Source organism: Erithacus rubecula (assembly GCF_903797595.1).
Source record: "Erithacus rubecula genome assembly, chromosome: 10".
In the NCBI taxonomy this organism is placed as follows: domain Eukaryota; kingdom Metazoa; phylum Chordata; class Aves; order Passeriformes; family Muscicapidae; genus Erithacus; species Erithacus rubecula.
This window is the reverse complement of record NC_136662.1, coordinates 9,887,252-9,905,584: the sequence shown is the minus strand read 5'-3', so window position 1 is coordinate 9,905,584 and position 18,333 is coordinate 9,887,252. Positions and strand designations below refer to the sequence as shown.

Here is an 18,333-nt window from a genome sequence, read left to right as displayed (position 1 = left end):
AGACTATGATAATCAAAATGCAATGATATTTCTAAAATGTCTGCTTTGTTATATTCATAAGAAATTGCTTGAATTATACCAAATTTTCATTAGTCTCATTAGTAGCAGTTTAACAAGGCTATTCGGTAACAAAAATTATATAACTTGCATATTTAATGTGTATATTGAACACTCTGAATATGCATATGCTTAACAGATTTACTACCAAAATTACTTTATTGTTAACACAACTATTTCTATATGCATTATTGAATAGTCATACCCATCAAATAAATGTTACACTGAAGTTCCACACTACTGTAGTGCAGTGTTAAGCTTCAGAAACCAAGCACTCATGCAGAAAATCCAAGGAGTTCAGGCTGAATGGTCAACTTTAATTCTGCCTATTTGCAAACAGGGTGAAACTGTCTTTATGCAGCACAGCCAGCTTGTGTGGCAGTATCTTGCCATCTGGAATTCAGTGGCAGTTTTGCATATTAAGGCTGGCAGGGTAACTGTGTGAAAATAGCAAACTGCTTTAATGCTTTTCAAAGGATTTTTACTCACCTCATGGTGAAGTTTTCCTATACTGCAAGTCACTTAATTAAATATCACTGAATTCCTCTGTATAAATCCTTTGGTGGCCAGAGATGAGTAACTGGCAAGCAACTGTTCAGTGGCACATTGCATTCAACTGTCCCTTCTGCTTCTAATCTCTTCAGACTATGTTCAGGATGTAGATAAAATTTAATACTAATACTCTTCTTCCCACTTTTCCTTCAGAAATATGATTTCTTTCTTGTTTGGTGTTTGGATGGAGTTTTTCCTTTGTATTGCAGGGCTTTTTAACCAAGACTCATTCAGGAAAATGAGACCAAACGATGAATTTTGTGAAATCTCAGTGAAAAGCCTCAGTCATCACCCTCATGTCTGCCTATTCTTCTGGCTCTCTCTCACACACATTCAAAAGAGATTAGACAGATTAATAATAGACATTAATAACATTAGACATTTATTCTTCAATTTTTTATCAAATATGACACAATTATCATTATTACACTGTCTAGGGCCTGTTCAAATTAAACCCACATTGATTCTGTCTGCTTCTCATGCCTCATGTTCATTAGGGTCTCCAACAGGATATCCCAGCTTATAAAACATGGAGACAGTCCACAAGTGAGATCTAATTTGACCAAATCAAAACAGAAAATCTATTCTGCTAAGCTCCAACTGAAAAAAAAATTCTCTCTTGATTCACACATTTATAACACATCATAGTTCTCCTATTGCCATCACTTCACTGTGTAAAGGTGTGAGTGCACTTGCTCAATGCTCTCTACAGCATGGTCCTCTACACTATGAAATCTCACAGTTTGTTGTATGCTCTGTTGTAAATAAAGCATCCTTTCACTGCAAAGGGTTTGGTTCATGTTCCAAAACATTCAACAAACAGCATAATTCCAAAACATATACAAATAACACATAACATTGAGTTTGTACTCAGGTTCTACAGCATCTCCCACATGAGCAAACTACAGTGGTTTCAATTGCTGAGCAACTGATTCCAGTTTAAATTTCCTGGAAACTTTTTAGCCAACTCATTTTAGCTGCTTTTCAGAATGCAGATAGGGAAAAGCTTATTCTTAGCCTCATGTAATAAAATTCTGGCTCTTTTCTTCACTGCACCACTCTTGTATTAGCATGTTTTGATGAAAAGATGTGACATTTGGCAAGGAGTAGCAGGTGACGCAGAGAAATGTATTTTGCTAAGCAGATGAAAATAATTTTATGGCATAGTAAGCGTGACTTAAATGAGTCTGAAACATTTTAAACCATTAAAATGGGCTAGAACTGATATTTTGAATTTTTACCTCACATTCTATACAATTTAAAATAAATAAAATAACTAATGTCAATCTTGAAGCTATGATTTAGCTGACAAGGCATTGTTTGATCAAAGGTTGGATTTGATGATCATGGAGATCTCTTCCAACCTTAATGATTCCATGATCCCTGGCAGTGTTCAAGGCCAGGTTGGAGGGGTCTTGGAGCAGCCTGGTCTAGTGGAAGGTGTCCTTGACCATGGCAGGGGAGTTGGAACTAGATGATCTTTAAGCTCCCTTCCAACACAAGCCATTCTTCTATTCCATGACTGCTTAAAATCATTTTTGGACTATGACAATGTATTAAATAAAACAGTTAAATAGATTGAAAGCTAAATCTCACTGTTAAAATGTGAGAAAGCTTTGTCTAATCCTACAAAACAAGACTATCAAAACATACATACTTTGTATATCCAAGATACACACAGAAGGACAATTTAGCCTTTTAGTAATATGTTTTGACTTGATAACTAAATCTTTTATATTCTTCAGATATAATGCTTGGTTCCATGCTTAAAAGGCTCTAGAAGTAAGTTCATCAGTAAGGTTTACAGTTAAACATCCTTCACTAAGGCAGTGAGATACCAAATAGCTACTGACAAAGACATTAGAATCTAGCTAGGATTCATTTTAGTGTGAAACATGTCAGTATACACTGAATTGTTACCACATTTCACTAGTGCACAGACAGTAAAATACAGGCAATGAAATCAGGAACATTTACAAACTGGTTTCATTAGTTTCACACTTTCCCACCGGTTTCCATGGATATTTATCTGTAGGCTGGTTTACATTAATATGGGGCAGTTGAATATTTTAAAAAGAATATCATATTCTGCACATATTTTAAATGAAAATAAAGCAAATTGCATGCACAGTAATCTTCTTGAAGTTGTCAAATTACATGATCATCCAATTAATTGCATTTAATTGCAGTAGGTAGCATAGGATGTTACATTAAGTGTTTTTTTCCACAGACATGTGCTAGTTATGAAACCTCGATTTTCTCTCCACAGTTTAAGAGCCAAAGTTGCAATACTTCAAATTTTCGTGGAAGTAGGTGAGTGCTCACAAAACTAAAAGCTTATTAAAGACTTTTTAAACCTCCATTATTCTGGTCCTAAGATATGCCATGGATCTAGGACATTGCAGAGTCCAAATCTCAGTGATTCATGAATCTCACCATTAAACGGACTTAGCCATATGCATGCAAATGCCTTAGAAAACAAAAAAATGTTTAACATCTGTAAAACAAGCTGTAGAGAAGTTTATATAACTTACTAAAATATCATCAAACCTTTCAGCATTGGCCAGACAAACCAGAAGTCCTCAGATTCACTCCCTGAACAATTCTAGAAAGCTACACCTTTCAGAAAAGCCTGAATTCTTATTTATTATTATCATGGATTTCAACATGACTTAAAGGATAAAATTGCCTAAAGATGTATTAAAATTAATACTGACAAATAAAGGGTTTTTTTCTATTTGTCCTGCTGCCTCAGCTCCCCAGAACAACCCTCCTCCTGCAGATGCAGCTCATGTACCTGTGCCTGGGATGATGCCCAGCCTGGTACCTCAAGGCCATCCAGCTGCAGGAGTGGCAGTCCCATGAGAACCACCCTCTCCTCACAGCAGAGCTGTCCATCTGAACCTCAAACAGGAACCCTCAGCCCAAAGGCACAGTGTGCCATTCCACAGCAATCCCTCAGGGCTCATCTCCTCCCTGACCGTGATGGGCTGGGGGAGAAGGGAGGTTCAGCACTCATGTTCCTCACCAGAGCACTCCTTCCAGCACAGGTACTCTGCTCAGATGTCCCTAGGTAAACAGCAGGTAACCTCATAAAATCCCTCTTTTAGAAGAGCACATATCAAATTTCCTTTTCCAATTTCTTTCTGCTGCAGCAGCAGTCAGACTGCATCTGCAAAGAGGAACAAATCACCAGAACTGTAGCCTGCACCAGAGCCACAGTACTAAATGATCTAGTGTTTGTATCTAGTATGCAGAGATTAAAATAATACATTTTCTATTTAGCCTGTGCTGCACCATTCAGAATGATTAAACAGAAACAGAAGAAAGCCTTTAGATTCAATAAAATCTATCCAAAAACATAATAAACATAGGGTTTCTTACTAATACTCCAGCAGATAAGGTAATAGACCTCACTTCCTTTTAACTACAAGCTTGCAAACTTGTACTTGAGTAAACAGTGATTTTAGTTCATTTTGGGACTGATGGCCATATACCTCATGCTCACATGTATTGTCACTGCAACCTCAGTATATTTTCACTGAACTCCTGTTCAAAAAATGGATGTTTCCTGATTCTGAAGTACTTGGGCAAAGGAGACAGATAAAGACATTAATATAATTTTGACCTGTGCAGTAGCAGGTGTAACCTGAGCTTGACACTCGTCATTTATAATAGTGAGATTTACACCATGTTATTCTCTAGATGCAACAGTTACCATGGTAACTGCATCCCAGTATACACATTCTACATCACAAATACAAACGGACATTTCCTTTTCTCCACTTAAACATTTAATTGTCAAAATGCACATTTTCTCAGGCTGGATTACAATTCATTTTGAGAATGAGCCAAACACAGTTACAAACCTATATGAAAGGGCAGAAGGAAAATGCAGGCAGCATAAGGTGCCATTTTTTTTTACTGTTCTACCGTATGCAAGACAAATATTTTACAATTAGGGAGCTTTATCTGCAGTATGAACAGATGATCAGTCATTGTTCAGAAGCACAAATGGGCACACATCATAGCTATATATTTCACATTTTAAATCCAGATTCCTGCTTTACTGCAATTTTATCTATTATCTCAGCTAGCAGTTGTGCCCTTTTATTATTGCTCACTCTCGTAATGTGTCAAGTGTATGATCCTCAGACTAATTCCAAGGGAAAAAAAAAGCCTAAAACTGGCACCATGCACAATGGAGTTTTCAGTAAATAAGCCCCTGTGGGACAAATATTACACCATGCATGAGAATCACCATGCAGCTCTCATTAAGACTAACACATGTTGCATGGCTAAATTACACAATTTACTAAGTTACCTGTACAGGTAGAGCTGTGTACACTCTGTCTGGGCCAATTCTCTTATGAAAAGTAGTACCTTACAATTTTCTTGAATATTATAATCTATATTTTTATAATGATTGTTACTTGGAAGCACTCATACCATTAAATTTTTAGAACTACACCTACTTTCACAGTAAAATTTAACTGAAAAGTAAAAAAGTGCTAAGTGCAAAAGTGACTGCCTATTATTACTAATTAAGAGTGCTACAATAAATACAAATTCTGTTAAATAGCAATAAACCTTAAAACTTAATAATAACAATTTTTACATTCTTTTACATTTTTAGATACTAGATGTATAGAAGTATAGACGGCACTATGAAAATAATAAGGATAATAAAATTTTCTTATATGTTCTTTCTGTTGGAGTGCCATATAGAACTATATAAATAGAGCTCCTGAAACTAACATAATTTTAAACAAACTTGAAACATTAGGAGCAAAGCCATTGAAAACTATTCATCCTCTGCAGTTTTTGTATCAATCATTATGCTAGCACTGAGCTTTTTTTAATAGATTTCTAAAGATTTTTGAAGAAAAATGGCACATATTTAGCATTATCTATCAAGCCATAATTCCTCTCTATTAATCATAGAATAAAGGCTAAAAGAAGACACAAATCAAATTTTAACAGATATTACTTGCATTTGGTTCCTAAACAGTAATATTTCACCATTGTATTTATGATCTACTTGACAACTGTTTAATCTTTTTTGTTTGTTGGGTGGTTTGGGGTTTTTATCTTTGGTTTTGTGAGGAGTTTAAGCAAGAAAGAATTCTGCTTTGCAACAAATACTAGCTTTTTATATATAAAGAATAAAGGCCACTAGCAGAAAAGCTAATAAAACTGTTCCATGATAAAACCTATCTATTCAACATGTACATAGAACCAACCCAGTTCAGTGTCTCTATTCTCACCCTGTAAATGAGAACTTTGGAGTCTTACACTTGTGTGTTCAAATCTCAAGAAAAATTAAGTGGATAACTCCTTAAATCTGTTCATTCCAGATGATTTGCATTTCTGCTTTGGTCTGTTTCTTTCCCAGGCTTTGCAAAGTTGACTGGAACTTCATTGTATTTTTGTAAATAAGATCAGCCAAATAGCTCATGATACAGAATGGGGATGTGCACATTAGTTAAGGACTGTATAGAAATACACTAATATGCAGTTTCTGACACAGCCACAACTCCCTCAGAGTCTAAAATAATAATACAGAGGCCAAAATAATAATAATTCGTACTCAATGTTACTTCAGATAGATCAGATGAGATACCATCTCTAAGCGAGACCTTGAGTTAGGTAAAAATTCTCCATGCTCACAAAGAAAGTTAACAACTGAGTAGTTGCCTCTGTCCTTCTTCAGATAGAAATTGGAGCATTGAAACTACATAATCACAAGAAGCTCAACAAAAACCAATGCAAAGAATTTCTAGTGTGAAGCAAAAAGTAACAACCTTTGCTCCAGTAGCCAAAACATGCATCTACCTTTATGAACAAGTAAATTTACACATATATGCTGTGAATCTGTACCTATATGAATAAATACACATGGATATGCACTTTAGGTCAACCTCAAACTACGTATTTACTTAGGTTTGGAAGAACAGGACAATAAAAAGAAAAAAATCATCTGAAGCTTATCCTTTATCTCAAAGCCAGTATAAACACACGTTAATTCTGCTATAGAATCTACCCTGTGCCCAGAGCAGTTCTACATCTCTGTAGCATGCACTTACAGATACAGCTGCACTTGATCTCCTCCCCTATGCAGCCTACTTGAGTAACATTCACAATTTCACCTGAGATAAATCTTTCATTATAAAAGAAATCATCTCAACTACCAGTATGAATAAAGAATCATCTTGCTCACAAATAATGTTCCCTATGTTTCTGTATTGTACTGCATTATGAAAGCATTTCTAAGCATTTAAAAGTGCTGTAAGAAAATAGATAATTATTTTAGCTTTCTGAACCTTTATTTTATTAGTATCAACTTTAAAAAAAAAAATCATTAACAAAGGCAACTACAGGCAATACTCAATAGTACATGCAAAGAATTTAAGATATTTCCAAGTCCAACATACCTCAGTAGCAAATTGCTGCAATCCACCAATATTAATTGGTCCTTCCTCAGTGGCATACAAATTGCAGCCACCAACACAGAGATCTGATGTGGGACACACCATTCCGCATGTCAGGCCAAGTGGATTGTCAGAAAGAATCATTTTGGCAGCTCCATAGTAGTTCTGAAGGAAAAAGAGAAAAGAAGAAGAAATAAAAATGACAGTCACATACCAATGAAGCAGTCAAACCTTCAAGAGAGAATTTTGTAGTGCAATAATTTATAAATACATATGTTAAATAAGGCTGACATTACTTAAATGTACTAATATGTTATGTAAAATTCTATTAAAGACACTGAGAAGAAAGCCAGCAAAAACTGTGAATTATGCAAAGGTAAACTTTTACTTTTTAGCTTGCAAAATGGTTAAAAGCATCTTCAGTCTGAAGTGGTTGTAGGATTTTTAGTAGCTTAACAAATCTACCTTCAAAAAACTACAACTGCTGCATTATATATTTGAAAATATTCTCTCCATTTCTAGGTCAATTGGGCAGTTGCTGAGCTGCAACCTTTATTACAGGTATGTCCAGAAAGTGCTGGTTATGTTACCAGCCCTTTATGACTCAGGAATAAAAATTTTATTTAACACGTCTGTGCACACCATCTCTGCAGATATTCCTGTCCTTCACACCAGAGCACTAGTGCCAATTTTCCCAGACACATGATGAGAAGATTTTCCATGTAGCCACCTGCAGATATTGCATTACTGAATTATTTTTTCTCAACACATACTCATCAGAGCATAGACTTATTCTCCTGTTTCCTTAAATCATAAACCAGGGAACTGATTAAAGATGTTATCTGCAATTCACAACTTCAAAGATTCTCAATATTCAGTGGACTTCTTCAGAAAAGGAATAGCCACCAGATATATGAGAACTAGCAAGAATTCTTTTCAGAATAAAACTCTAAGGAATGGACTTCAGCAAGTTCCCAGTGTCTCATGCTGTGAGAAAACGACTTCTGGTGGCTTTTTCAGCTGGATAATTGTCTTAAGAGGAAGAATCAGAGGAAATGCCAGGAGTGACCTTAAGTGTTATCTAAAGGGAGAGAACTACTGATGGCAGTTCTGCACCTACATTAATGAAATTATATTGTAATTAAAGCAAACATTTTACACACTGTATTTTTTATACATTGTCAGTATAGAAGTGTAGTTAATAGCAGAATGGAGTTCTTCCTTCATTTAACCACTTTTTCCACCCCCTCTAAAAGTCCCACCAAGGGAAGTCCATGAAGATGGGTTAAATCTAGAGTAACCTTTTAATACCAGAAGACAATACAGTACCCCTCAGAATTAGGTCATGGCTGAGGTTCCATGGATGTTTCTTTAGTGAGAAATTAATGATGGGACTCATTTTGGCTTCCTCCACACTTGAAGTAATGGAGAGGATGAAAAACAGTATATCTCCTTCCTCTTCCACCACCTCTTCCATATCCCAGGCTTCATTAGTCATCATCAATAAGGAACTGTTTTTTATAATAAGTACCTTCACCTGTCCTGTTCTAGGATAGCTGATGCAGAACAGAGAGAAGATATTCCAGCACTGTGAAGTACTTGGTCATAGCAGACCCTGTGCAATGCTGGGACTTCCTGTCAAGTAGGCTAATGCACACAGAAGTGTTTATTCAAAGCAAGTACTTTGCCACATAGAGTAAGAATCCCCTTAGGAATAAAAAGAACAGTGTCAAGATCTGACAATGTAACCAACAATGGGTAACAAGAATTTGGTTTGGGAGGTTCAAATTCACTACAGACATATTATTACACAGAGCATACAATTCTCTGAAATTAAATCAGATCATACAGACACATACAGAGATTACCAAGAAAATGCCAACATTCAAGAAATGTGTTTGTAAATGTAACTGAAGTCCTTGCTTACAGTTACTGGTCTACTGCACACCATGAGCCTCTGTACATCACCTGGAAACACAAACCAGCTGCCTAGGGTATACTTTCATGGGATTTCCTTAGACACTATTAAGCCCCACTGAAATTCTAATCCTGGCTGAACAGGCAACCAACTCCTTTATACAGCTGTTCTGAAGAACTTATAGCCATTTCCCCTGTGGTGACCAGTAAGACATTTTATCATCCCCAATTCTCATTTGTTCTAATAAGGAGTGTTAGTTAAACTGGAATTGTATGTATTAGCAAACAGTTTTGCTCTTCCAGATTAATGATACTGTTTTGATATCTGAGATTATAAGGGATACTTAAAAAAACCTGTAAAGACACTGCAAGCTCAATTTGGCAGCAAATTACAGAAGTAAGTCACTAACACAAATTTGCAGACAGCAGAGGTGACAGTGAATGCAGGAGACCCACATCTTTCTGAAGCAGCTATGAGACCAGCCTAGATACCCTGCAGCATCTTAAGTGGCACTAGATGCCTGTTCCTCAGATAATTACATCCAGGCATTCCTTTCTTCTACTCTAAAGGAATAATTACAAATTAGTACTGGTGATTTTTCTCACTAACTCAAAGACAAAATGGTTTTCAATGAACTTTTGTTCTCTTTTATGTTTCATACATATTAGACTTACAGTTTTCCTTCCTGTGTTGTCCAGGATCATTACATTTATTATCCTCAACTCTGGTTCAATGGAAACAAAGTGCATTTCCATTTAAGCAACTTCATTAAGGATTTTCTACAGTTTTCAGCTTTGTAATAAAATCTATATACAGACTCAGTTATTATGCATAGAAAGCAAAGCTGTTAAATATTCTTTTTTCAAAATTAATTTTCTTACATATATAAAGTATATTCTCACATTTGAGCTGTGCCAATACACGCAACATCAACACAGCTGGCACATCCTACTTCTTTTGCAAGCTCAAGCCAAACTTTGAGCACAGCTATGCTACAGAAAGACAGGGTATGTTAAAGCTCAAGTGACTTCAGAGAGAAAGGCCCACGGACACTATGGGTTTAGGACCAAGATCACGTTTGTTAAGAGGATATTTAAGGAAACCTGTCTCAGAACACCATAAGAGAGTTTGATAAGAAGGAAACTGGAACTGAAGACTGAATACTCCAGGGGGGTAAAAGGCCAGCTGCTGCTAAACTCTTACTTTGGGAGAAACAGGATGGAGTTTATGAAGGTAGACACCTGATTTGGGAAGTTTTGAGATATTGCTGTCATGATCATGAGTTCCTGCAGCTGCTACTAGTAGTGGTAGCACCTGAGAAAAAAGGAACTTCATCCTCTTCAAATAAGAGTATCAAAAACTATATAATACACACTGCCATGCTAAATACTAAGACCTTAAATAAATCATATCAACTGGTATATATCCCCTTGCCTTAGCACCTAAAATAATTTTAATGATAAATTAAAAGGCATTTGAGAACACCAGGGCAAGGCTTATGCACTGCTTCACTAGTGTGCTAACATGGGCACCTCTGGAGATTAAATGGAAGCACAGGTTGGAAGTGGACTTCATTTCCTGGTCTGGCAAAAAATAATTACTCTGTGTTAATTCTCCATAGGTAAACTTACAACATTCTCTCAGAAGAGTTGCAGTTCCCTTTTCTCCTTGTCTACACTCCTGAAGATCAGTGTAAGCACTGTTCCCATTGCCACTGCTCCTGCTCATACCAGTGAAAGGGTATTGCCATGTGCTGCCACCACAACTGTGCAGTGGCCTGGGGCAAGCCATTGTAGCACAGTAATAAATGAGAGTTTGTATTATGTGTATAGTATCTTAAATATTTAGTCACACAAACACATTGTGCTTATGCAGCTTTCTCCATTTCAAGCTGAAAACATGTGTTAATGATCATTACATTTATCAGTGACATTAAAAGCAGAATATTCATAGAATATTCAAGTTTAAAAAATAAATATTGATCACTTCATTTCACAAAACTAGTGTGCAGTGGGCTGCATATAAAATAGACATGTAGAGATGCAGACCTGGCAGGCTGGTAACTAGGCACATGTTGTACATGAGAAAGGATCATAATTAAAGGGAGGCTGGCTTCATTAAAATGACACAGTTACTTCAGTGCATGGAATAATGCTAGCTACCTTAACAGTTTGGAGTAATTTTTGTAGATGTTTAAATAATAAGATGACTCAGTTGGCCAGTTTCTTACAGACGTCACAGAGGAAGCAAGTCTAAAACTAGAATGTTTCTGAATTTTTTAATGAGATCAATGTCTGCTCCTGTCTTTGGTCACAGAATCTTTTTTCCTGTGCACTTCCATAGAAATAAATTAATCTAACTGAATAAGATGTTTTGTGGTTTCCTACATCAAAATGTCAATAAATACTACATTGCTAACACAGGGAACAAAAACAAGCCTTAAACTGATATCAATAATCAGAGGAAAACAGACAGAGGAGGATCTCCACATGTATCATTTGGAAGCATTATATAATTTGCATGCAAATTAGACTGTTTTTTACTTGGAAAAAACCTATTAAAACACATAGGATCAATACTGAGAGACCAGAAGAAATTGCATTTACTATCAGGAAATGCTTATAGCATCCTTTCTTTCAATTCCATTCAATAGCTTTTTAAATAAATTCATTATGCATCAGGGTTTTTTGATATTGCAGTTTTCTCAAAAACAATGAAGAATATGCATTATTAAGCTTCATGTAATAAAAATTAATACACAGACTTTATCAGAATTTAAAGACAGCCTGAATACTTAAAAAGAAAAGAAGAAAAAGTCATAATTTCTTTTTCATCTGGGCTTAAGTTTAAAAAAGGGAGACATAGCAAAATACAGGGGAAAATATCACCACCACCTATTCTAGTTCATGTTCTGCAATAGTTTTAAAATTTACTCAAGATGTATTGGATTAAAATATTTCCACAGAGTGAAGAGTCACTATTTAAAGTACGTTGTTATATAAGGAGCATTTTTCACTCTGACACACACCAGTTCAAATATAACAAGAAACACCCTCAGTCTGTCAGCCCCCCCAAATATCTCCTGAAGAAGAATGAACAAAACATAACAGCAACTTATCAAATCATACATATTCCATATTATAATGCTGACGATTTTTAATCAATCCAGAAATCTTTCACATCATTTGACTTGTGTCATCATAACAGGACTGTAATTTCACACAGTGTCACTATCTTTTTATGAAAAAGAACGGAAGAAATATCTTGTACTGTCATTTTGTCCTTTGTAGTCTAGAAAGTGAGAGATTCCTTAATTGACATAGTGTCATCGCAAAAGTCTATTCTACATAATTACACTACAGCAACTGAAACCAGCTGTCAGCCATTCCATTGCTCTAAGTACAAACAGACATCTCAAGAAAAGTCACTGTTTCATGTGCATCAATTTAACATCATCCCTAATTTTTCTTTTAAATGCTTTCTTTTTCCTTACTATTTTATTTAGTGACCTGAAATATGCTACAATTAACAGAGAAAGCTGAATAAAACAGCACTTTTGAAAAACCTGGGGACTCAAAGAAGTTCTTAAAGATTAATTGTGATGAATATCTGTACATAATTTTTACCAGTCACCTAGCAGCTTTCTGACTTCCACAATCCTTCATTGTATTAAAAGTGCAGTATTTTACATATGAACTGTGACTCGTTTTCTACAGTCTTTGCAATGGCATATAGAAGTCTTTTGTTAATTTAGTCAGAGTTCCTCTGGCACAGGAAAAAATCCATCATTCTGTTTTTCTCACCTGTCATAATCCTATGTCTCTCAACATCCTTTCTCTGTGGCAATCTTCATTTACTTTCTTTTACCAATTACACAACTTTTTGTACCATGTTTTCCTCTGTCTACACACTTTCCATCTTTCTTATTTCTAGTGTATCACTACAAACATATTTTCCTTTACTCCCTCAATCTCCCAAACTTGAGATTCACCCTTATCTCTTGGTATCCATCTCTATCTTCCAGTTTGTTTCCTCTCTGATTTCTCCTTTGAAAAAACAGATTTTCACTCTTGAAAATCACACATGAATTTCCTTTCATTTCATTTAAACCTAAAGATTCTTCTGAAATCTTAAAACTTACCTCATATTTCACAAGTTTCTCTGTACTGTTTCTAACATTGATTTCTCCCTCCTCCAGTGTTCTGCACAGGCCAGGGACAACCTTTTACATTTTATCCAGAGGACAGCTTGGCTTTGTTGATTTTGGGGATTGGGTTGTTTTTTGAGTTTGTTTTTCAACGTGGAGTTTTCATTTGGTTTGGAGATTTTGAAGGGGCACTGGGTTATTTTTTTTTTAATGCTGGCCTCCATATAATCTGTTCAAAAGCGTTGACATGTCAGTGCAAACCAATTTATTATTCAGGGATATGGGAGAAGATGGTCTTTCTGAGCACAGAAAAAACTGTAGCATCAATGTCAGGAATTATTGCAATAATGCATGGCTTGAGATAAAAATGTGATAGCTACTCACAGAAGGCTACAGCAACAAAGTGAGTTCTACAAGCACAGATAACACAAAAGAAACTTCTGTACCCCCAGTTCTTCATTACAGGCTGAGACTATAAAGGCTGAGTCACTCACTCCTTCTGCCCGTGCTGTGTAACAAAAGTTGATATCCCTGTGTGCACCAACGGCTGTTTTTCAATGCTACTACTCAAACCATAAAGGCCTGTGATAACAAAAAGCTCCAAGACCCTCTCACTGAGCAGTTCAAAGGTAAAGCATGTGAGGAGCTGTTGCTTTCTAAAGCGCTGCTTCTCTGGCACGGCTTTGCTGAACAGGAGAGAAGCTACACACCCTACAAGTGTTCAGGCTGAGAGATGCTTCTGGGAAATTGTAGGATTTTCTGCTGCTGTAAAACATTTGCTTGTGCCAGTCCTAAAGGATGACAAGTGCTAAAGCTCCATTTTACAAATTCCTTCTTGCTTTGACATATCAACACAGGAAAAGGAGGGCATAAAATCCTAAAATCATTCCTGCTACTACTTCATGGCTGGGGGGCAAAGCTTCTCTTGCAGCAGCTGAACATGTTTGGACCATTTTAGTGTATTTTTATCTTTTAAAAGAAATAAACAACTAAGACAGCATTTGTTCATTATAAAGCAAGGAATACAGGTTTTGCAATGTGGTGGTATTTAAAGAGGACAGCTGGAAGTCAGAATACTCCTTTGCCATCTTTTGATGTTTAGAAACAAAAATAGTAACGTGCCTAGTGAATTTGAAGTCTGATCTCTAGGAGACACAATTACAAGCAGTCTTTATGAACCAAGAAACACAGACTGGGAAGACACAATGGAATAGATTGTACCTTTATAAAGTGGAGTTGTAATCCAGTTTGTATGGAAAAAGAGAATGGGAGTTGTGCCCCAAACTCTACTGAATCACAGCAGCTAATACAATACAGCATAAGTGATATGCTTCCTCTCAAAGAGGCTCAAGGCTCATTGAGTCTGGCAATTCAATTACCCTCTCAACCCAGGAACAACTCCTCCCTTGTCCCTCTTCTACTCCAGAGCTTAGGTCTAATGGCAGAACAGCCAGAACAGCTACATTGTACAAGGCCTGTAAATATCTAAAAAGCCTCAGGCTTAAGAGAACAAGAATCCCTGACCCTTTATGATTGCTATAGCCATTTCCCAACAAAACAAACTGCATACAATAGAGCTTTTTAATACCTGACAAAGTAATTCATTTTCAGTTTACTGCTGTCTAAATAGTCTATATTAATAATGTATCATGTTTACATAAATACTTGTGTGCAATACTGCTTACACAAGGATAAAGACAGGGAATTTACTGAACACAATCTTCTCTAAACAAGCAGAAGTGTAACCAGCTGAAGGGAGTTTCTCAAGTGGATGATGAGAGATTCAGAAGAAGGGCAGAGACTTCAGTAAGTCTAGAAAATGTACCCCATCTCCCTGAATCTATTGACCTCAAACAGCTGAAAGTTTTATGTTTCACCTATTGATTTCTTCTAGAGGGTACCATACATATTTATAAACTTTCAGCTTAAAAATGGAAGTTTATTTATAAGATGAAAACAGCACAAACAAATGTATTATATTGAAAATTATTTTCAATGACATGCAAAATATCCTTGATCATCTTAAGCAAGAACTTCAGTGACAATAATGCAGAAGTTTTCATCAAGTTGAATATTCAGATTGCTGAATGATAATATCTAATTTATTATTTCAATAGAAGTTTAGCAAAATGCGTAACAAAGTGAAAAATTATTTACTGGTTCCATTAAAAACTATCAAAATTATAAATCATAAGTTTTAGTTTTCAAAAGCACACCATTCTTGTCTTCTATCTGCTCTAAAAGTATATGGCACAGGTACCACCATAGCAGCAGAATAAAAGAGAATAGAGGACAGGACAGAGCAAGATAATATTCCTTGAGATTGTCATCTTTATACCAAATTTCTTCCTATAGGAAATTTAAATTATAATCACATCTAAAAAAAATAGAAAACCACGAACACCCCCCCCCACACACACCTTTGATGAAAGGAGAGGTTTGCAACTGTAATACCTCAGGTAGCAGAAAGGTTAAATATTATAATGCTCAGGTTTTTGAATACCATTGTATTGGAAAACCATCAAAACCAAAAACTTAATAGTAAAAGGGACACAAAGAAATAAATCTGCACCATACACTATCTGTACGGGCACAAAACAGAAGTAAAAATAAACAAAATTAGCTGACTCAAACTTCAAAATGCCTGTTCTAAACACTTTATTTTGAAGCCTTTACAAAGATAAGCCTTGAAATGCAATCTCACCCACAAAATTGCAAGTAACTGCTGCTATCTCCTGCCATGTACAACTGCAAGCCTGACTTTACCTTGTTTGCAATACTTGTGATGAATGACTTGATGTCCAGATTAGTTGGGCAACTCTTCTGGCAGGGGGCATCTGCACACTTTAAGCACCTACAGGAATAAAAAAAAATGTGTCAAGGAGACATGGAACACAAATGATGCCCATAGCATAAGATTTTCAAGTTAGCATGCTAAAAGATAAGTCACAAAGCAATAATGCATAACATCTTCACAGAATTTGTATTCAAAACCTCAAAGCACCTCATGATCATCAGTGACTGTCATCAGCACAGATTAGTTATGTTTTTTGACTGCACTTTACACAGGAAGGCAGAGGATACCATTTACAAGCACACAGACAACACTGCTGTTGAAATATCAGGAAATCCTCAAATTACATAGAGGGAATATTTTCCCTGGAATCCATGATTGCTAAACTTCTGACCAGTTCATTTTGCTATTTGAAAAAATCTGTGCTGTGAACCTAAATTTATTAACAAAGTTCTGGAAGTCTCATTATGAATTAAATGCTGAGTGTTGGACAATCAGATACACAAAGGCAACAGTATTTCCACAAAGAAAGGAATTACTTTTTACTGTATGCCCAAAGAATAAGAATAGTTGATGAATTTTCAAGACACTTTTCGATGAATTTCCTGTGATAAGTCTGTGACTTCCAAAACCAATTCAGTAGTCTTATATATATTTTCAACCAAAGTCCCTAAGACCTTCTTCCTGTCATTTCTAATGACAAAACCCAGCTAAGTAATAAGGTGGCAAAACATCCTAAGTAATAAAGACTGATTTTCTGTTTCATACATGGGAGTTTAATGATCTGGTTGCTTGTACCAGTCCCATCCAAGGATTAAGTCCTCAGGACAGTCTACACAACTTGCATTAAGGAAACCAAAAAACCAAAAAAAGATAAAAGCCATCTGAAGGAGTAAAGTGGTCCTCTATTAGGCAGAAAGGTATTAGTACACAGCCTGGGTTTTATAGATCAATGATTATTGCAGGCCAAATGCCTCACTACTTGTCTCAGAATTTGTTAGATTATTACAGATGTTCTTTGGATATCACTTTAGTAACATTTAGAATTAATGCAAATTGTGAGTTTAACAATCTATGGAAAACTAAATAAAAATCTGGTTTTTACATATTATTTGAGCCTAGATACTTAGGGACTTAGGTAAGTCCCACAAGTCTACCTTAATTATTGTTATTCAGTGCTAGGTAACAACATTGTGGAACTGGCTGGGACAGAGTATTTTAAAACACGGAAAAGCTGCAAGAGGCCAGTGGACTAAATACAAAGAAATTAAAATTAAAATTAAAAAAAAATTAAATACAAAGAAATTAAAAGGAAATAAATTACTGGAATACCTGCAGCAAAACACTATTCTGACTTTGTCAATCACACACATCAGGGGTTTTTTTGTTGTTGCTTTTTCAGTTCAGGGTGGAAAAGGAGAGAAGGGAAGGCTAGTTTAGTTAATTAGCCTTTCATCTTATTATGCATTATCATCTAGCTGGGTATGGCAGACAATATGGCACCACCAAAATTTGAAGGCTCATGTGGTAGTGGCTGCTTGGATTTTCTTACAGGACTAGTCATGGAAGAAAGGCCCTAGAGGATATACTTAGAGCAAACAGGCTGCAAACAATGGGAAACCTGCAAAAGCCAAACCTGGGCTCAAGACCACGCTGGGTTACTAGTTCAGGGAGCTGGGATGTCAGAAAAGCACTGGCAGGTTGAGCTGTGCAGCTGAACAAAACACTGCCCAGCACCACCTGTGACAGGTACATGTTAAAAAAGCCTTAACAAGGAAAGGTGGGAAAGAGGGACCTCGAAAGGTTGTGGCCAGAACAACATGAGTCAAGAGGATGCTTTTAGCATTTTAAGCAGATAAGTATTTCTCTTCTTTGAAAAAATGCAAAGTTCTAGTTCTAGAAGCCAGCAAAAAAGGAGATGCACTAGACAGAATAACACCACTATAAGGGTTCAGATGAGCAGTTTGCTTGTGTAGGCAGTAAGGAAATAATAGAACTCAAAAATCATGCAATTAAAAAAGACATCAATTCCATTACGGCTTTTTACTCTCCACTTTCCTCAGTGTGGTTTTCTTTAAAATACAGTCCTGTATTCAAAATCAGAGTAAACACACTGAACATAAAATACATATATAGAACAATCTCATGTCAAAACTGCATGGCACCTGGCAGAATAAGCTGTGTACAGATTACTCATTCAGACTAGCAAGCATCTTCACCAAATTATTTCTCTTTTGATTTTTGAGCTGCTTCACAAATAACAGCTGTTGAAAATGTCAGCTACTGGGAGGGGCAGGTAATGCAAACTTGAATGTGAGCTTTAGGGAGGAGGGGAGGATACCATGAATATGCCAGTCCAGACTTTCTCTTATAATAATACCATCTTCCAGGCACTCTGCAGACTAAAGTGCACCAGGCTGCCATTAATCCCACT

General features: G+C 36.1%; 1 protein-coding gene across 1 annotated transcript in view; it reads right to left on the bottom strand.

The window, feature by feature from the left end:
* Positions 1 to 18,333, bottom strand: part of DPYD (dihydropyrimidine dehydrogenase) — a 320,908-nt gene that overhangs the window by 220,924 nt on the left and 81,651 nt on the right. The window contains exons 4-5 of the mRNA XM_079314282.1: positions 15,872 to 15,959; positions 7,044 to 7,205 (exon numbers count right to left, since the gene is read on the bottom strand). Of these exons, the coding sequence (XP_079170408.1) occupies positions 7,044 to 7,205; positions 15,872 to 15,959 (250 nt within the window). The remainder of the gene's footprint in view (positions 1 to 7,043; positions 7,206 to 15,871; positions 15,960 to 18,333) is intronic.